General features: G+C 36.1%; 2 protein-coding genes across 2 annotated transcripts; both read right to left on the bottom strand.

The window, feature by feature from the left end:
* Nucleotides 1–1,664: 1,664 nt before the first annotated feature.
* On the bottom strand, nt 1,665–2,621 carry LOC116599795 (olfactory receptor 52A5-like). The gene has a single exon (XM_032359769.1). The coding sequence runs from the start codon at nt 2,619–2,621 to the stop codon at nt 1,665–1,667; it is 957 nt and encodes a 318-aa protein (XP_032215660.1).
* An 11,586-nt stretch (nt 2,622–14,207) lies between these two features.
* Nucleotides 14,208–15,146, bottom strand: LOC116600195 (olfactory receptor 52A1). The gene has a single exon (XM_032360316.1). The coding sequence runs from the start codon at nt 15,144–15,146 to the stop codon at nt 14,208–14,210; it is 939 nt and encodes a 312-aa protein (XP_032216207.1).
* Between the last annotated feature and the right edge of the window lie 7,088 nt (nt 15,147–22,234).

Here is a 22,234-nt window from a genome sequence, read left to right on the forward strand (position 1 = left end):
ATGGCTGTATAATATTCATACATATATGAATATTACATATATTAAAAAAATATCTTGGGGAGCCTGGGTGGCTCAGTCAGTTAAGCACCTGCCTTGGGCTCAGTCATGATCCTGGAGTCCCGGGATCGAGTCCCATGTTGGGCTTCCTGTTCAGCAGGGAGCCTGCTTCTCCCTCTCCCTTTGCCTGTCACTCTACCTACTTGTGCATGCTCTCTCTCTGTAAAATAAATAAATTAAATCTTTTTTTAAAAATCTTCTTTATCCATTCACCTGTCAATGGACATCTGGGCTCTTTCCTTAGTATACATAAACATTGGGGTGAATGTGCCCCTTTGGATCACTACATTTGTATCTTTGGGGTAAATTCCCAGTAATGCAATTTCTGCATCATAAGTAATCTTTATTTTCAAGCTTTTGAGGAACCTCTATACTGTTTTCCAGAGTGCATTCCCACCAACACTGTAGAAGGGTTCCCCTTTCTCCACATCCTTGCCCATATCTGTCATTTCCTGCCTTGTTAATTTTTGTTAATTTTCTGACTGGTGTGTGGTGGTATCTCACTGTGGTTTTGATTTGTATTTCTCTGATATCGATTGATGTGGAGCACTTTTTCATGTGTCTGTTGGCCATTTGGATGTCCTCTTTGGAGAAAGGTCTGTTCATGTCTTCTGTCCATTTCTTGATTGGATTATTTTACTTTGGGTGTTGAGTTTGATTAGTTCTTTATAGATTTTGGATACTAGACTTTTATCTGATACGTCATTTGCAAATATCTTCTCCTATTCTGTCTGCTATTCTTAAGAGATTTTCTAATCGCCCCTTGTGTTTCTTCTCTAAGCCATGAGCCATCAGTTCTTCAATAAATAAATACACATTTATTTATGGATATTTTTCTTAAGTTTTTCTTCTGCTATTGATTTCTATTTTCATTATATTGTAATCAGAAAAGATACCCAGTATTATTTCAATCTTCTTAAATATTTAAGACATTCTCTGTGATCACATATGTGATCTATCCTAAAAAAATGTTTCTTGTACACTAGTGAAGCATGTGTATTGATGTTGTTGGGGAAATATTCTGTATGTGCATGTTAGATCCCTTTGGTGCATATTGTTCAAGTCTCCAGTTTCTAACTGAACTTCTGCCTGCATGTTCTATCCATTGTTGGAAGGAGAGTACTGAACTCTCCTACTATTTTTGTGTTGCTGTCTATTTAGCCCTTCAGTTGTATTAACATTTGCTTCACATATTTGGGAGCTCTGATATTGAAAATGAGACCAGCCAGAATTGTAGCTATGTTTTGGGTTAGCAGTTGAAGAATACTGAGGTGTGACTTGGTCTTTGGAAATTGCAATCAAGTGATGTTTTTTCATTTTATTTCTGTGTAGATCTGTTGCCAGAGAGGAACTTCAAAATTTAAGCAGACAGACAGAAACAGAAGAAAAACTGCAACTGCTTGAAACGTCAGCATAAGAGACTTTTGTTCTTTTGTAAGTGGCAAACCATATTTCTTATGTATTTAATGATTTTTTTAAACCTGCTTCAGTTATGAGCATCTGAGAGTGAAAGTTTTTTTTGAATATACATATTCAGAGAAGATTTAACTTTTACTATGTTCATGTTGCTACTCTGAATCAACTTAAAATGCCTGTACAAGGAGCTACTAGTGATTAAGAATTGTTTTGGAAAACAATATTTTCAGGACATGGTCACGAATTTGTTTGGTCTTCACACCATAGACTATAGGGTTGAGGAAAGGAGGGACTAACAGGTACAGGTTTGATAAGAGGATATGAACATACGGTGGTATGTGAGCACCAAACCTATGTGTGAAGAAGGAGAAGAAGGCAAGGAGGTAGAACTGTAAGAAGACACAGATGTGCGCGATGCAGGTATTAAAGGCCTTGAATCGTGCCTCCTTCTGGGGCAACTGAAACACGGTGATAAAGATTTGAATGTAAGACAAGGTGATGAAGATTATGTCAAACCCTAAGATACTGAAGGCAACAAAAAGACCATATATCTTGTTGATGCGGACATCTTCAATGGCCAGCTTTACGATGGCCATGTGTTCACAATAAGTGTGGGAGATCACTGTGGTTCGGTAGAGTTTAAGACGACATTTGATGAGCACCAGGCATGGTGCTACAAGAATACCAGCCCTTAGTGTCACCGCAACTGCAATGTGAATCAAGAGTTGTTGGGAGAAGATGGTGGTATGTCTCAGGGGGTCACAGATGGCCACATATCGATCTAGGGCCATTGCCAGTAGGATGCCTGATTCAACTGCCTGGAATGAGTGAATAAGCCACATTTGTAAAAGGCAGGCTTCAAAGGAAATCTCTGGCAAGTGGAACCAGAAGATGCCTAACATTTTGGGAAGAATGCAGGTGCTAAGTGCAATGTCTGTGACCCCCAGCATGGCCAAAAATATGTACATGGGCTTATGGAGACTGTGTTCATATTTGATTATACCCAAAATTAGGGAATTCCCAATCACAGCGATGAAATACATGACACAGAACGGAATCCCAATCCAATGCTGCACTGACTCCAGCCCAGGAATGCCAGTGAGTGTCAGGACAGGGGGCATGAAGACAGAACCATTGGGTATGAGCATGATGATTTGGTCTGTAGAATCAAGTAGTGGTGTTGCTGTTTCATCTTCTATTCCTCATCAAGACTACGAGAATAAAAAATAAAGAGAAATTACTTAGCAAAGTATACTTTAATTAAGTAAAGCATATTCTATCTTCTCCTTCCTTTATCAAAATTAAAAATAAGACTACATGCTTTATTTTATCAAAGCATAATTTATTTAGATAAAGGATGGTAGTCTCATTCCTTTATTTATTATTGAATTATAGGTGACATTGAACATCTTCTAAGCTTAAGGTACAACATGTTGATTTGATACATTCACATATTGCAATGTGAATGTCATTATAGTTTAGCTAACACTCTATCACATCACATAATTCTGTTTTTTTTTTGTAGTAGAAATATTTAAGGTCTAGTCTCTTAGCAAGTTTGATGCTTTTGATATAATATTATTATTTGTAGTTACCATCCTGTACATTATATCTCTAGGACTTATTTATCTACTAGTAAAATATCTCCTGTGTTTCCCCACCCTTCAGGCCCCAGTACCCTCAACTCTATCTATTTTTATGAGTTTGGCTATTTGTTGTTATTGAAATGTAGTTGATAAATGATAATATTTTAGTTTTAGATACACAACTAGTAATTCAACAAGTCTATACATATACTATGCTGTGCTCACCACTAATGTTGCTACTACATGTCATCATACAACCTATTACAAACCACTGAGTATAGTCCCTATCCTGTACTTTTTATCCATGTAATTTACTCATCCCATCATTGCAAACCTGTGTCTCCCACTCTCCTTCACCAAATTGGCCAGCATCAAAATCCTGCCTCTCTAACAACCATCAGTTAATCAGTTAATTCTCTGAATTTGTGGATCTGTTTTTGCTTCTTATTTGTTTATGCATTTGCTTTGTTTTTTTAATCCATATATGTGGAATCATATGGAATTCAGCTGTTTTAAGATTACACTTACATATAAGTGTTATCATACATTATTTGCCTTTCTCTCTTTGATCGCACAGCATATGTACTCAAAGTTTATTACTATTGTCAGAAATAAGAGGATTTCCTTCTTTCTCATGTCTAAATAAATTAATAATCTGACAAATATAAGTCAATACCACAATGTGATATCACCGGACTCCTGTTATAAGACCTATCATTAAGAAATCAAGAGATAATAAGTCATGGGGGGATTTTATGAGAAGGGAACCATTGTGCTTAGTTGGTGGGAATGCAGCCACTATGAAAAGCAATATCAAGGATCAGGGAAAATTTTTTAAAAAGGGTCTACATATAACCTGGCAATTCCATTTCTGGATATATGCCCAAAGGACAGAAAACAGAATATTGGAAAGACATATGCAATCTAGTGTTTATTGCAGCATTATTTACCAAGATATGAGAACAACAAGATATTGCAGCATTATTTCCAAGATATGGAAACAACCTTGTGATGTGCCCATCAGCATATGAATGGAGAAAGCAGATGTGCTATATATGTGCAATGGAATATTATCCATCTTGTTTTATCCCTTAAGGACTCCTTTCAAATTTTCTTTTTTCATAAAGTCATTGTAAGAACAACCATCAGGTTCTGTGATTCTGCATGCATTAATCATTTTCAATGACAAATATTAAATGGATCGGATGGTTTCTTTCTAGTCTGTGTCTAGTGGACCAAACAGATACTTTTTATCTTATGTTTATCCCTCATCACCTGTGCTTATTTTGTGACCTGAAAATTGGCATTGAGGAAAACAAAAGTTAATACAGAGAATACACATTTTAAGAACTTGACTCCAAGTGGGCTAACATAAAGCATCCACAACGCTGGTAGAAATGCAGCAACTCATAATCAGAAGACGAATTTGACCAGAATATTTTTCAGTTTTGCACTCACCAGCTTGACTTCTCAGGATAGTGTATTCATAGTCTAATTCCTCTCCAATAATTTCAGAATGTTTCCAACTTAATTTGTCAAAGTTTCTATGTTTTTCCCCCAAACTCATCCATATATTATACGAATTTTCTAATTTATTCTCTCTGAAGATAAGTCAATCTTGACTATTTTCTTCGTCAGTCCCCATCAGATCTTGTTCACATCTTTTATATTTTCACATCTTTTATATTTAATCTCAAGTGCCAATTTGTGTTCTCTGCTCTTCTCTCTCCCTATTAATAACCATCATTACCTCCGTAAGCCTGAAAAAGCACTGCCTCTTAAATATTTTATATAACAGAGATTATCTATGAATTTAGATTATCTCTAACCATGTAAGTTTACCTAGAATGCAACTCAGGTCAACTGCAGATGCATTCCTTTTCTTCAAACGTATTCAGCTCTAAGAGAGGCTTTCCTTTCTGAGACCCTTTGTTTTTGAATTCTTCTTTTTAACAAATATACAGTGTGCCAAACTAGATCTTCCTCAAATCCTCCTCACATAACATTACGATCCAAAAATCAGAAGTTTATATCTTAATGATTTCAATCAATACACAATAATTAAGGATTTACTATGTTCCAAGTATTTCTGAAGTAATTAGAGAATATGTATAATATATTTATTCCATATTTTTGAAGAATCTAAATCTTGATGAGTGCCTAAAATTCAAAACTAATACCAACCATTTATTAAATATGTACCATATTATTCATCTTCATAAAATCTTCAGACATTTTATAGTATTTTATCTTGTTAACCTATGATATTGATGTTATTACCCTATATTATATTAATGAAAAACTAAGACTTTTTGTTGTAATAGGTGAATATACTTGGATCTAAATTCCATGGCACTTTGATGCAGAAAGAACAAAAAATAGTGTGTGTTATCTGAGATTTTATCATTACACTTTAGTAGGGATATGGAATATATAGCAGTGTTTAACTACATCCAAAAAGTTGTACAAAAACATACAGCAAATTTTAATCAGTGTCTGTCTGTTTAAATTCTGATGGAAAAAAGTCTCCATATGCCTTCCATATTTTTGTCAATAATTATAATACATACATTACATACATGTTTAAAATATGCTACATGTCTGATATAAGACCACATTTTTAATGCCATATCATCCATACACTGGCTAACAGTCTCTGAAATTTGGCTCAAAAGTGTTTGCTACTGCCTATCAAGAATGTTCATTTGGGAGACTTAACAGGGTCACGTGGGTCAGAGTTGCCCTAGAGAATCCTCACAGCATAGTGTGCAAACTGAAGCTTGACAACAGTATACATCATAAGTAATCAGATGGAGAGCAAGAAAAGAGGAAGAAAGAAAATAAAGAGCAGGTTAATAAAAATAGAAAATCATGCCTTCAACCAAACAGAAGAAAAAAACATGTGAAAAAGGTGGTTACTTTTTTAAAAAAATTATTTTTATTAATATATAATGTATTATTTGCCCCAGGGGTACAGGTCCATGAATCATCAGGGTTACCACAGCACTCACCATAGCACATACCTCCCCAATGTCCATAACCCAACCACCCTAACCTTATTCCTCCATTCCCAAGCAACCCTCAGTTTGTTTTGTGAGTTTAAGTATGTTTTATGGTTTGTCTCCCTCCCAATCCCATCTTGTTTCATTTTCCTGATAGTTTTATATTCCAACTTCATAGGTCTATTTGATACTCTTCTAAAGAAGATTTTCTCCTTCTCAGTATAACTGGCATTTTTTAGTCAGACAAATTTTGTGTCCTGGGGCAATTCTCTATATTGTAGGAGACTTAGCAGCATCACTTACTCCTACCCATCAGATGGCAGTTGTTCTTTCTTGTCATGGAAATAATAAATGTCTCAGGTATTGCCAAACATCACTTGCATGTGTAGGTATAGTCTTCAGTTAAATGAGAACCAACATTTTGTAGCTTTATTCAAAATAGGCAGGATAAATCTGGCTGAAACGGGTAATCATTCTTCTATGGGTCTTAGCCAGATAAAAGAGGTGGAAGGGCATTCCCAGAGGAAATACTTTGGACAAAATCAAAGAAGCTTGAAATGTACAGTGGGATTGCAAATCAACAAGTAATTTTCATATATGAAATGTTACATAAGAAGAGATGATGGCTGTTGAGGCTAATAAAAAGGGAAGAAAAACAAATTTAGGTTTCAATTTTATAATAATAATTTCAAAACCTTAGATGGGATAATAAGGACTTTTTTTTTTTTTGCCTCTAAAAATCCACTCTGCTAGCAGATTGATAAATGGTTTAAAAAGATGAGAGTTGACATAGGAAGATTACGTTAGAAGGATACTTGTGATAGTCCTGATGGGATAGGATGAAGTAACCTGGCCACATTGGGAGACTAATAAGGGAGCAATATCTATGCTGCTTGCTTACTTGATGGAAGGGAAATCATGGGAGGTGAGACAAAGATCTTCTTGGCTGAATACGACATTGAATGACAAGGATAAGTTTGAAACAACTGTGTGTACAGATACATAAATTTTTATAAGAGGGAGAAGACATAACTTAAACCCTTGAAGTTCATGGGCCAGGAAAAAAAATCATGGGTGTCATATTCAGCATCAACCCTGAACCATTAATGTTCCTGATAATTCTTATTCTGACTCAGGCTGATTCCCAGAACCTAAAAAAAATTAAGGAATTTAGGTCTAAATCTATTTTCCCTACAATCTTAGGAAATCTTTCCCTGCACAGTGTCTCTGGTATTCACCCTTTGATATTTGCCTCAAGCCCAGAGGGAGAGACTCTCAAAAACAAAGTTTTTTATATGTTTATTCGCCTGGATCCTTCTCTAGCATCTTCCTCTTATTAGGCCTACTTTAAAATCTATTACCCATTGTGTGAATAACTGATTCAGAAACATTCTAAACAGCAACCATGAAACAAAATATTCTTTATGTTTGAAAAATCAGCTACTATAAGACTCTCTTGCTTTTTTATCATCCTGCCATCTTCTTGGATCATAAAAGTGTGTTGTTCCTCCATTTTCCTACACTCAGTAGAGAATCTAAGGCTCAAAGACTTACCCAGAATCATCTGTGGTAACATATGTAGAAGCCACAGAGTGAAAGTCTTTTGGTGTTTCAGATAGTGAAGATGGCTGTCTTGTACTATAGGAGCCACCTGGGTGATTTTTTGCACCAGTCGCTGATGAGATTTAAATTAGCCTGGGGTAAGGTTGGCACAATATGGTTTGAAACCCAGGAGAATTTGTCTCATAGCAGATATGCATCTAATAAAAACTCTCAAATCCTGGTGTCCTTGGGGACTAGGAGCCAAACTGACCATCCTTTCAAAAACTTCTAAGAAAAGACCATGTCCCAAGATAACACAGTCAATGACAATTTTATACAAAATAATGAGTCAATGAAGGGAAAAAACATCTCAAGTTATTCAGACTATTCAGTATAGACATGCTGACTGAGAACCAAATGGAGTATTTCTATGTGGTATTGAAATTAAATTCTCTTACACTGTTGGTGGGAATGCAAGCTGGTACAACCACTCTGGAAAACATTATGGAGATTCCTCAAAATGTTAAAAATAGAGCTACCCTATGACCCAACAGTTGCACTACTGGGCATTTACCCCAATGATACGGATGTAGTGAAATGAAGGGGCACCTACCTTCCAATGTTCATAGCAACAATGTCCACAATAGTCAAACAATGGAAGGAGTTGAGATGTCCTCCAACAGATGAATGGATGAAGATGTGGTTTATACAGACAATGGAATATAACTCAGCCATCAGAAAGGATGAAGACCTACCATTTGCACTGACATGGATAGAACCACAGGGTATTATGCTAAGCAAAATAAGTCAATCAAAGAAATAAAATTATCATATGGTTTCACTCATATGTGGAATATAAAAAGTAGTTCAGAGGATCATAAGGGAATGGAGGGAAAACTGAATGATAAGAAATAAGAAAGGGAGACAAACCATGAGACACTCTTAACTCTGGGAAACAAACTGAGGGTTGCTGAAGGGGCGGTGGGTGGGAGAATGGGGTAAATGGGTGCATTAAGGAGGACACATATGTGATGAGCACTGGGTGTTATATGCAACTGATGAATTATTGAACACTACATGTGAAACTAATGATGTACTGTATGTTGGAAAATTGCATTTAAATAAAAGAAGAATCACTACGTTTGTATCTTTAGGAAAGAAGAAATTGTCCTATTCATTTAGGGTTCTCATGAAATGATATTATGCACTTTCAGATTTTAGTGCCAGTCACTTTATATATATCAACTTCCCACCTATGAGCTATTTATGGCCAGTATTCATTTAGTTAACAAAAAAGGGGGAGGTTTGGGATTTTAAGCTTTGGTATCAAGACGAAAGGAAAAGATTCTGAATCTGTGTGGTGTAAGAAAAAGTCTAACAAGAAGGCATTACCACACATCTGCCTGAGAGATATGATGGACTTAGAGTTACATGGTTTTTGTCCTGTGTCATTGCATCTGGCATTATTTAGCAGACATGTTCTTTATGCATTGAAAGACTCTCTGACTCCCGTTTTGCCTTTAAACTGCCATAAAATTATCTTCATCCTAGAATATGGCTGCTTCGTGTGCTAAGTTACTTCACAGTGGCTTAGAGGAGTTGGCTGTTTCTATCTCTTTCCAGCTCTGCACTCAGTGACATCACATGGTAGATTGAAATCAACCACAGCATAAATAGGTAAATCAGAAAGCAATGTATATCACAATGCCAACCACCCAAAAGAGTAACACCAGATGAACTCAAAATAAAATATTTTCAGAGAAAACAGAAGAAATAGTTCTCAGATTATTAAGTAGGCTGAGGTGAGGTAAGCAGGTTCTAAAATTGATGCAATACTCTCTATATAGATAATTATAATATAAACATATTGAATGACTCACAAGATACCTTTGGGAAATGAAAAAAAATTTTGAACCTCATAGAATCATAATGCTGTTGAATATTAAAGACAAAATTATTCTTAGATACTGTTTAGTTAAAACCTGTGAGAGCTAAAGGGGAATTTATTTTTTTTTAGAAACAAAGTGACTCCTTATTTGGTGACAGACACAATTCCTTAGAACTCCTATATTAATTGAAATAATTACTTAGGAGTAATGTAATAGGAGGTACAGAGTACAAATTTTCAGAAGTGGCTTTTCATTCTACATATGTCCTAGAGAAAACCAGAAACAGAAATTTGATTTTTATTATTTTTAAAGATTTTGTTTATTTATTTGAGAGTGAAGTGAGAGAGAGAGAGAGAGAGAGAGAGAGAGAGAGAAAGCATGAGATGGGAGAGGATCAGAGGGAAAAGCAGACTCCCTGCTCAGCAGGGAGGCCGATGCAGGATATATCCCAGGATCATGACCTGAGCCAAAGGCAGCTGCTTAACCAACTGAGCCACCCAGGTGCCCAAAAGTTTAATTTTTAATACAGCAGTGTTAGAAATGAAGTTGAATAGCTTTTACTGCAATGGTTGATAAAATTTATCAAGAGAGAAAATACAGTCTGAATGAATTATGGGAAATACAAAATAGCAGGACCTGGCCATGCCTATACTATTTGTGGAATTGTGATTTAAAATGGGGGTTTTTACCATATAGTGAAGGAGATCTTGTGGCCAGAGTCTTGACTGCCAGGTGCAAGAGTAGACTCAGATATATATGTGCAATGACATTCTAATCACTAAAAATAAAAGGAAGTTCTGATATGCTACAACATAGCTGAACTTGAAAACTTTATAGCATGCAAAAGAAGCCAGATATAAAAGGTCATGTATTATATGATACACTTTCTTGAAATGTCCAGACTAGTGAAATCCATAGAGTCAGTAAGTATGTGAGTTTCCATAAACTGGGGACAGAATGAGTGGCTAGTGCCTGATGATGGAATGGGGTTTCTTTATGGGACCACAAAAATGTTATGGAATTAGAGAAGAGACAGTAACACAAATTTTTTGAATATACTAAAAACCAGTGTCTTGTACATGTCAAAGGGTGAATTTACAACAGTCATTGGACACTTTTCTACCAAGAAGAAGAAGGGTGGAGAAGGGCCAATGTTGCAAATTACTCTGCCCAAATTGAACATTTAGATAAGAGCTTACAAAAAATTTAAAGGATCAATGCATTATTGCTCCTTAGTCTGAAAGATAACACCAAGAGTGAAAGTCAACTCCAGCACCTGATGTGTCAAAACATCAGGTTTTATTATATTATGAAAACCCCTTTCTACTTCTGAAATCACTCTTGAGGAATAAAACCCTTGAGAATGTTAATTCAATATATTTTTATCAGATTTTAAACACACGAAGAAAAAATTAACACAAATCAGAAAATGATCAAAGGAAACAATAAAGTAATTCAACAAAAGGATATACAAGTGGAAAAGCAGCGTTTATTGCACTCTTTATTAATGCTAATTATAAAGAGAATGGTATTTTACTCAGCAGACTGTCAAAGTTTAAAAAGCTCAATCATAACCAGTGTTTTAGGATTCAGACATATAAGTGCTATGAGTCATAGTTATAACTGATGTAATCTCTTTTGAAAGATCACTTTGAGATTTCTAGAAATCACTAAAGTTAGCATTTACAAAATATATTTTTCTTTTTCAGGCAATTTCCCATTCAAGAATATATTCTATAATTGTCCTTGCCCATGTATGGGAGGATGTAGAATCCTGATTATCCTCTTGTCCTTGCAAGGACCCATTTGTTCTCCCTTTTTTCCTCATCAGGTCTCAGATTGGAGCTGGTCCTGATAATTTGAAGGTCACAATAATGGGAGAGTCTGGACTCTGGAATGGATACACCATATTGACAATTGACGCTGATTGAAATAATTTCCAGTTTCACATTGCGCTTCCCCATTGGTTTCCTATTCCCATTAATTTTAGGATCACCATTAGGTCTAGCAATTGTTAGATATATTTTAAACGTTTCCAGATAAGCTTTGAATTAGAGTGGACCACCCTATGCTGGCCTGCTGTCTTTGTATATCCGACTAGCTAACAACAGCTTTTACAGATGAATTCTTGAGATTGATGTGATGTGATGATAGAAAAAGTCAGACTCTCAGCCTCACTTAAGCAGAATGTTATCCCCTGGGGGGGAAAAAATGAATTCCATTCTTCTACTTTGGGCTAAATTATAGAAAAATGACACAATTATGATTATTATTGTTATTATCATCATCATTATTATTAGATTTTGAATGTCATTAAATATTTTTGTGCAAAGTTGTTTTCTCTCCTGTTATCCAAATACCTACTTAATAATTTTGAATTGTCTCTTCCCACAAAGCCTAAGCTATGTATTTGTTCCTTTTCATAGAAGGTTGTTGAACCCTGGCTAAAACATTAAGAAATTACTTCTGACGATATCTCAGTTTTTTTTCTTTCTTTTTTTTTTCAGTTTTATTTCTAAAGAAACTATGTTATCTAAAAACAACAGCCCTATTGATAATCCATTATAATAATGTCACATATTATTTATATAACAAAAATTGACATGGAAAATATTTTTCAGAGGATTTCCCAAGACATCCCCTAGATATACAAATAGTCATCCTCAGCAGTCATTGATAATGTGATGAGCCCGAATCCATTAAACAAGACAGAGTATCACCCATTTATACAACATGCAGTCTATTTTATAGATGCATTGATTTTAATGTCATAAATCAAATTATGGACATATGCACACATATGTATATTTTCCATCATCATTCAGTATATGACCTATGAGTTGGAGTTTTCAGGAACAGTCCACTAGCCTTAAGCTCTGAAGTCATTAATCTTAGTTAAAATACTCCATTTCTTCATTAATTTAATAGCCTTGCCTGATTAAAAAGCAGGGTATCTTATATCCACTGAGAAGATACACCCTCACATTCCTCACACACACACAAACACACACACACACACACACACAAAGACATTTACACATGCACACAAAAAAACATTTGTTTACCTTATGGAGAAAGCCTCTGATGACAAATAATAGTGCTCAGAATAAAGTTCAACATCTTTGCAGAGTGTCCATGGCCATTCCTTTTTTTTTTTTCTTTTTTTAATTTAACTTGGAGTATAGCTGACATACGTGTTACATTATTTCCAGGGGTACAGAATAGTGATTCAACTCTAAACACTATAGTGTGCTAACAGCAAGTGTAACTACCCTTTGTCACCATACAAAGTTAATAGAATACCCTTTACTCTGTTCCCTATGCTGTACTGTGTGTTATTCATCCTGCTCCCCTTTACCCGATTTGCCCTCCATGGCCATACTTGATATCCATAGTATCCATGTCTCCCCAAATCGTATCTTACATTGGAAAAAAAAATCTGTGCTCTTACATTAAGCACATTCTCTAGTTCAGGTCACCTCTATCATCTACCTGGCATATCGTGCCCTTCCTTACTGAGCCAATCATTCATTATTCCTCAGGAACCAGGCTTATTAATAAAAAAATAAAAATAAAAATAAATAAACAATAAAAGAAACAAAGAACATAACTCTCCTGCCTGCGACTTTCAGTTGGATTTCAATATTTCCTTACCTTGCACTCAGTGCCTACCCCTACAACTTCTTGTTCCTTTCCCTTTCTCTTTGTTTCTCTCTTCTTCCCTCCCAGAAATACAAGGAAACAAATCCATGAAACTTATGCCATGTGTCCAGTTTACCACTCTGCCTCTATTCCCTCATACAATATTTAATATACTGTGCTTTAAAAATGCTTGGCGCAGTAATAAGGATATAACTGGTGTCGTTGGCAGAAAAAGTATGGATTTGTAAAATGGAGCACTTGATTTCTTATGATTTTTGCATCTGGAAACTCCTGAATGACTCTGGAGATACACCAGAATTTTTTTTTTCTCTTTTCATTTTTTTTTTAATTTTTTATTTTTTATAAACATATGTTTTTATCCCCAAGGGTACAGGTCTGTGAATCACCAGGTTTACACACTTCACAGCACTCACCAAAGCACATACCCTCCCCAATGTCCATAATCCCACCCCCTTCTCCCAAACCCCCTCCCCCCAGCAACCCTCAGTTTGTTTTGTGAGATTGAGAGTCATATTATTATCTCATTACATCTATAAATGTTTGGATTTTGTTTATACATTTGCTTGTTTGTTTTGACACAATATGCTTAAATCACATCTTTTTTTTTTTTTTTAAGAGAACTAAAACATTCAAGACCTACCAACATCTTGTTTTTATTGAGTACATGGACACTCTAGAACAATGGGTTTGGGTGCACTTAATTCAGTAATAGATGTATATTTGTGAATCTTTCTGGAGAAGAATCCATAGAAAAGGAAGCTGAATTAGGAACTAAAAAATAGAAGATAAAAGGAAACATCATCTCTTCACTATCTTGTTCTTTGTGTTTCTTCCTATCATTATGCAGTAGCATCCAGAAACCCACTGAGTGATTGTTACCACAGAGTATGATGATGTGAAAACAATCTAAAATGCAGGCAGATTTCACAAGAAAATTAAATAGAAAACTATGCCACCTCAATTAATGTTGTTTTTGAAATATTTTATGTAGTTTTGTGATATTATTATTATTACATGAAGTGGAAGGCTTCAGGTGTTAATTACGGTGGATTTTATGAACACAACATTTTTACCACATGAATGCGGATCTGCGTGGTCTTGGCACCATAGACAAGTGGATTGAGAAAAGGAGGAACCAGCAAGTAGAGGCTAGAAAAGAGGATATGGATATAAGGGGGAACATGAGCACCAAACCTATGTGTGAAGAAAGAGAAGAAGGCAAGGAAGTAGAATTGGAGGAAGACACAGATGTGGGCAATGCAGGTATTGAATGCTTTCCACCGAGCCTCCTTCTGGGGCAAACGAAAAACTGTGAAAAAGATCTGTATGTAGGACAAAGTGATGAAGGTGAGGTCAAATCCTGCAACAGTGAATGCCACAAACAAGCCATAGATTTTGTTGACCCGCACATTTTCTGCAGCCAGCTTCACAATGGCCATGTGTTCACAGTAGGAGTGGGAGATGATGGTTGTGTGGTAAAATTGAAACCGGCACTTTATCAGTACTAGGCATGGGGCTACTAGAATGGCAGCCCTGAGTGTTACCACAGCCCCTATTTGGGTGACCAGCTGGTAGGTGAAGATGGTGCTGTGTCTTAGTGGATAACAGATGGCCACATAACGATCCAGAGCCATGGCCAAGAGGATGCCTGACTCTATGCACTGAAATGAGTGAATGAGCCACATTTGAAGCAAACAAGAATCAAAATAAATCTCTGGTACATGAAACCAGAATATGCCAAGCATTTTGGGCATAATGGTGGTTGCAAGTGCAATATCTGTGACTCCTAGCATGCCTACGAAAATGTACATGGGTTCATGGAGGCTGCGCTCTGACTTGATGATGATCAGAAGTATAGAATTTCCAATCATAGCAATGAGATATATGACACAGAATGGAATCCCGATCCAGCACTGCACAGACTCTAGGCCTGGGATCCCTATTAGTGTCAATACAGAAGGCATGAAGACTGTAATGTTGGAGATCGACATAATGTCTTTGGGTCTCAGAAGCAAATGAAAGGAGTATCTCAGTCAGTTGTACTTTCTCTTCTATTCTTATTTTAATCCAAGGTCATCATAGTGAGTTCCTCTAATTTTGACTGAACTCTAAGATTATATCTTCCATCTCATTTATATTATTGAAGGAAAATATCCATAGATAAACTCCACTGTTTTCAGGAAGGGCATCCAGAGCACTGTAGCACAATGATTATGTGCATGGCAGGTCAGCTGTATTGGAACCAGCCAGGTCACATGGGTACGGGACTAAACTGATGGTCTGTCTGTTATCTCATTCTGGACCTGTGGACAAAATGATTAGACTTGTTTATTTTGTTTAGAAAGGGTGTTTGAGTCAGGGTATAATGAATTTCTCCATATCCCAAATTCCGGCTACTTAATAGTACTTATTTTCCACTGTTTCTGGGTCCAGAACTGACAATTTGGACCAGCAAATCCTACTCTGACCAGTATATTAGTAGAAAAAAAACTGCCTATGAAAGAGAAGAGAGAAACAGCTGACACCCAAGAGCATGATATATTTAGATACCTTTATCTATCTATAATATTTGTACCTATGTAATATCAGATGTCCTTTTAAAGGAAAGTAAAGGAAAAACCTTGGAAAGGGCCATCCAAATCCTGCACTTTTGGCAAGAATGGGTCAAAATTTCAGCTATTTCTACATTTCCAGTATGACTGTATTTTATTTTTCCTATATACTAAGAAGTGAATTCCTGAAAATTATTTGTGTGCTTAAAATAGCTGACATTCTGTGAAACACATTTCTGAACACCTAGGGGAGAAATCTCTAGAAGGCAAGAAGTTCAGCATGACAAAATATACAGGCAAGAGGACTCATTCTAGATAACTACTGGGTATAAGAAAATGAGTAAATTGGTTATTCGTGGATACAGGCTAGTTCTTGGGTTTGAACTGTTCAAAGCTACCATTAACATGAGATTTGGCCAAATTAGTTTTATTAATTCTTAATAATTTGAACACTTTTAAATCATTTTGTGAGGTCAGTCACAGGAAGTGAATAGAAAGTTAAGGGGCACATATGGACCATATCTTCTTTATCCATTCATCCGTTGAAGGACATCTGGGTTCTTTCCACAGTTTGGCGACTGCGGCCATTGTTGCTATGAACACTGGGGTACAGATGGCCCTTCTTTTCACTACATCTGTATCTTTGGGGTAAATACCCAGTAGTGCAATTGGAGACTCATAGAGTATCTCTAGTTTTCATTTCTTAAGGAATCTCCACACTGTTTTCCCAGAGTATTATGTCTCCATCAGAAAGGATAAATACCCAACTTTTGTATCAACATGGACAGGACTGGAGGAGATTATGCTGAGTGAAATAGGTCAAGCAGAGAGAGTCAATTACCATATGGTTTCACTTACTTGTGGAGCATAAGGAATAACACGGAGGACATTGGGAGATGGAAAGGTGAAGGGAGTTGGGGGAAATCAGACTGGGAGACAAACCATGAGAGACTGTGGACTCTGAAAAACAAACCGAGGATTTTGGAGGGGAGTAGGGGTTGGATGAGCCTGGTGGTAGGTATTAAGGAGGGCATGTATTGCATGGAGCACTGGGTGAGGTGATAAATAATGAATTTTGGAACACACACAAATAAAATAAAATTTAATTTAATCTAAAAAAAGAAAGCTAAGGGGTGAAAGGATAGGTTCCCCAACAGAAGTCATATATAAAAGTACAAATACAAGACAGAGAGTAGACTTGGGATAGTAGAAAGATTCAGGAAAGGGCTAAAGAAGCTAATGAAAATTTAACCACCTCAGTTGACTGATGACTGAATTTTCTGAAAACTGGTCTCTTAGTCCTTATATGAGAGTTCTTCTCTGATAAAGATCATTGTTTTTAAAAATTACATATCTGGGAGGCACCTGGTTGGCTCAGTGGGTTAAGCCACTGCCTTTGGCTCAGGTCATGATCTCAGGGTCTTGGGATCCAGCCCCGCAGTGGGCTCTCTGCTCAGCGGGGAGCCTGCTTCCTTCCTCTCTCTCTGCCTGCCTCTCTGCCTACCTGCGATCTCTCTCGTCAAATAAATAAAATCTTTAAAAAAAAAAAAATGACATATCTGGGGCACCTGGGTGGCTCAGTCAGTTAAGCATCTGCTTTTGGTTTAGGTTATGATCAGGTCCTGGTATCAAGCCCAATATCAGGCTCCCTGCTCAGCAGGGAGTTTCCTTCTCCCTCTGTCGCTCCCCTCCCTGTTTGTGCTCTCTCTCTCTCTCTTTCAAATAAATAAATAAATAAATAAATAAATACTCTTTAAAATTTACAAGCCTAAAATCATGAAATTCTCAAGTTGTACAATAGAAAAATATTTGCTATCTTGTAGAAAACACAGTTCAGTTATTTCATTCTTTTCTAGACTCTCCAATACTGTTGCTTTATGTCAGCAGCTCATGATCACCTAACCATACACTGTGTGTCACCAAATATGCCAGTAGTTCAAGAATAGCTGCAGTTATGCAGCTAAAACTTTAGTAAAGGACTGTAGTCAGAAGGATCGTTTATGAAGAAAGGCTGTGTTCAGCCAACATGTATTTAGAATGGACTAGTCCATTTGCTAAGTTTTGATTTCCATGGTTTTGCTCTTCAGTGCTTCATTCTACAAATCCATAGGTCACAGATCATTTCTCATAGGGTAGAGTTTTTCCTTTCTCATAGTTAATCAGAATTAGAATAGGAATCCTTTAGTAATAATCCCATTGTCTGATTTATTCAAGAGAAAGGAGCTGCTGTGGGAGCATTACCTGACAAGTACAGATGGTACAGATGGTGGGGAGGCAGGTGAGAGAGGACATAAGTGAGTACAAAGCAGCTGGGAAGGAGTGCTTATCATTGGAGAAACTGGTAGTGAAACATTAAGGGGTAAACTTCCTTTCACTTTGTTGTTGGGAGCCAGCTCTTACCAGACACCTGAAGACCATCAGCAATCTTCACAGCGTCATCACTCATTGTTCCGCTGCCATCCACTTTTCGTCCTTCTGAGATTCCTACCTCATTCCCTTGTGTTTTTTGTTGGTAATTCCCCTTTCTTCTACCTGTACCTTCTAGAACAGCCCCTTGTAAACATAATGAACTCTGATCCATTTATCACTGGGGCTATCTGCCAACATGTGGACATCTCTGGGATATCCTTTCCTGCTTTTCTTCTATCCCTGCAAAGCAGATTTGCTCTTTCTTCTAGAATTCTGTCTGAGATCATGTGGGTGAGTTCATCATCCAACAAAATCCAAAGCAAGGTCTATAATTTGCTAGACACAGCATAAATTTACTAAACTTAAAGTGGTCACCAATTATAATGTTTCCCAGTGAATGTGGAGAAGGAGAAGGTCTGAACAGGCAATTTCCTAGCCACTAGCCCAAGCCACTAGGGACCCACTAACTCAGAATGAAGCTCTCTTGGGTCCATCTACCACTAATATCTCTGAAGTCAATTTAACAACTTGCAGAGTCAACTTGGTCTCCTCATTTCTTTTTCCCCAAAGGGTAAATGCAGAGAAATAATATACTCAAGTTATATTTTTTGACTTCCTTAGAAGATAAGGAAACTTGTAAAAATTAAGTAATAAAACTTACTTTTGTCAGCTTTTTTTTTTTTCTGCTGTCCTCATTTGGAGAAAAATCTAATGAAAACTTCAATATAGGCATGTTACTAGGCTAATGATTTCTATAAATTAGTATCCTTGTGATCCTTCTTTCGCTGAAACATTTCTGGAAAGAAAAGCTGCATCCACAATGACTCTTTATCACACATTTAACTCATTCTCTTGCAGTATTATTCCTCAGATTTTTATTTTATTAATGCTATTTTTGTGAATTCAGTAATATTCTCAGAATGACTAGTTATGATGGACATTTCTAAATCCTTCTGTACTGAGCTTTGAAGCATTTACTGCACGTTTGATGAAAATTTTCTCCATCCTTCCATTTATACCTTCCTCCCTCTTTTCTTCTACTCTTCCTTCAGAACGCAGATGTTTTATGCTTCATAGATGTGGAAGAATAATGCCATTTGCTCTTAATGCAAATAAAAAGAAGATATGATAAGTGCATTACAATTTTTAGAAATATGGGGAGAAGAACTAGTGTATCTTTTATAATAAGAACAAATGATAAATTCAAAGGAACACATAGTACTGACGCACATAGTACTTTCTCTTTGACATGATTCACCCCATTTCTAGACTTGTATGTTGCTAACCTTAGGATGTACTTGAGGTAATGTTGAGATGTTGGCAAATTTAAGAAGTAAACATTCTTCAATTACTGAGATTCGATTTCTTTGCTAGTTTTTAGTCTGTTCAAGTTTTCTATTTATTCTTGTTTCAGTTTTGGTAGTTTATATGTTTCTAGGAACTTAGACATTTCTTCCAGGTTGTCCAATTTGTTGACATACAGTTTTTCATATTTTCATAATATTCTTTTATAATTATGTGTATTTCTGTGGTCTTGGTTATTATATCTCTTCTATGGTTCATGAATTTATTTATTTGGGTCCTTTCTCTTTTCTTTTTGATAAGTCTGCCTAGAGGTTTATCAATTTATTAATTTTTTCAAAGAACTAACTCCTGGTTTCATAGATGTGTTCAATTGTTTTCTTAGTTTCTGTATCATTCTGTATCATCTGATTTGTCATTATTTCCTTCCTTCTGCTAGCTTTAGGCTTCACCTGTTGTCCTCTTTCTTGATCCTTTACATGTAAAAATAGGTTTATGGAGATTTTTCTGGCTCCTTGGGTATACACCTTTGTTGCCAAATACTTCCATCATATGACCACTTTTGCTGCATCCCAATGGTTTTGGGCCATTGTGTTTTCATTTTCATTTGTTTCCATGTACTTTTTTAAAAAATTTCTTCTTTGATTTTGTGGCTGCCTATTCATTTCTTTTTATTATGTTCAGTTAGCCAACATAATACATCATCAGTTTTTGATGTAGTGTTCAATGATTCATTAGTTGGGTATAACACCCAGTGCTCATCACCACACCTGTCTTCCTTAACACCAGCACCTGGTTACCCCATCCCTTCATCGCTCCCCCTTCTGTAACCCTCAGTTTGTTTCCTGAAGTCCAGAGTCTCTCATGGTTTGTCTCCTTCTCTGATTTCTGGTTCTCCGTGCTATCCCTTATGTTCCACATATTAGGGAAACCATATGATAATTGTCCTCCTCTGTTTGACTTACTGCACTTAGCATAATCCCTTCCAGTTCCACCTATGTTGATGCAAATGGTAGGTATTCATCTTTTCTGATGGCTGAGTAATATCCCATTGTATATATGAATCAAATTCATTTTTTAGTAACATGTTGGCTGACCTCTGCATCTATGTGGTCTTTATAATTTTTTTCTTGTAGTTGACTTCTAGCTCTAAACATTGTGGTCAGAAAAGGTGTATGGTATGATCTCAATCTTTTTTGCATTTGTTGAGGCCTGTTTTGTGCCCTAATATGTAATCTATTCTGGAGAATGTTCCACGTGCACTTGAAAAGAACATGTATTCTGCTGTTAGGATGGGATGTTCTGTATATATCCATTATGTCCATCTGGTCAGTAGGATGAAGGAAGGCATTTGCAATTTCAGGTAAAAAAAAAAAAAAGGAGATAGATAAAAAAGAACAAAGGAACTTAAATGCTTCCCCTACCCAAAGATTTTATTTATTTATTTATTTAGTTATTTTTAAAATTTCTTTTCAGCATAACAGTAATTGTTTTTGCACCACACCCAGTGCTCCATGCAATCCGTGTGCCCTTCCTAATACCCACCACCTGGTTCCCCCAACCTCCCACCCCCCGCCCCTTCAAGACCCTAAGGTTGTTTATCAGAGTCCATAGTCTCTCATGGTTCACCTCCCCTTCCAATTCCTTAAACGCTTTTTTGGGAATTTTTTGTGTAAAGGAGAGAGATACAATGGTACTGATTCATGTTGAATGGAATTAATTCAGAGGTCAGATTTACATGTGAGCTAATAATCACCTTATTCTTGAGTCACAAATGAATAATTTAGAATAGTTCATAATTTCCTACCTTGTTCTTCTCTTCTATGGATTTTATTTAAAATTTTGACACTCCCAAAGTTTTCTCCTGGGTTCTTTTTTTTTTTTTTTTTCAGACCACAGCATCTGTTTGTTTTTATTTTAAAAAATATAATACTGTTATGCTGGAAATAAAAAAAAATATATATATATCATTATGCCAGGTGATGGGTATTAAGGAGGGCATGTGTTGGGATGAGCATTGGGTATTATACACAACTAATTAATCACTGAACACTAAAAAACTAATGATGTACTATATACTGGCTAGCTGAACATAATTAAAAATATAATTATTAGAAAAAATTAAAATTATGCTTGTGGCTCATAATGTATTTCTATTGGTCAATACTGTACTATAATTACTTTTTACCCTCAAATTATATAAATTTGCTTTTAATTCTATTCACTCTAAATAATGTAGTTATCAACTTCTTTATGGCAACTTCTTATTTTTTAAGATTTATTTATTTATTTGTCTGACAGAGAGAGAGAGACAGAGAGAGAGAACACAACCAGGGGGAGTGGGAGAAGGAGAAACAGAATTCCCACTGAGCAGGGAGCCCAAAAGGATGAATATCCAACTTTTGTATCAACATGGACAGGACTGGGGAGATTATGCTGAGTGAAGTAAGTCAAGCAGAGAAAGTCAGTTATCATATGGTTTCACTTACTTGTGGAGTTTATGGCAACTTCTATAGCAATATTCCAATATGAATTTTCTCACTTCATTTATTTTGTTCCAGATACATAGGTTCAGTATATATTATCCAATATCATTTCATGCTGCAAATACTTTGAAAAACTGTCCCTGACCACATCATTTAGTAACACAATGGGTAAAAAATACTTTTCCACTTTATCATAATTTTTGGAAGTAACTTGAAACCTAGATCAATATTTGATGTATTTTCTACTTCTTTATTTTTCCCCCTTTCTTTCTCCTTTCTTCCTGTCCTCCTTTTTTGGTTAGGCTAGTGAATATTATCCTAAATTAAAGA

The sequence above is a fragment of the Mustela erminea genome, chromosome 9 (genome assembly GCF_009829155.1).
Source record: "Mustela erminea isolate mMusErm1 chromosome 9, mMusErm1.Pri, whole genome shotgun sequence".
NCBI lineage: Eukaryota > Metazoa > Chordata > Mammalia > Carnivora > Mustelidae > Mustela > Mustela erminea.

Excerpts from the sequence above, each read along its gene's own strand:
- LOC116599795 (XM_032359769.1), bottom strand. The coding sequence starts at position 2,621 with ATGCTCATACCCAATGGTTCTGTCTTCATGCCCCCTGTCCTGACACTC.
- LOC116600195 (XM_032360316.1), bottom strand. The coding sequence starts at position 15,146 with ATGTCGATCTCCAACATTACAGTCTTCATGCCTTCTGTATTGACACTA.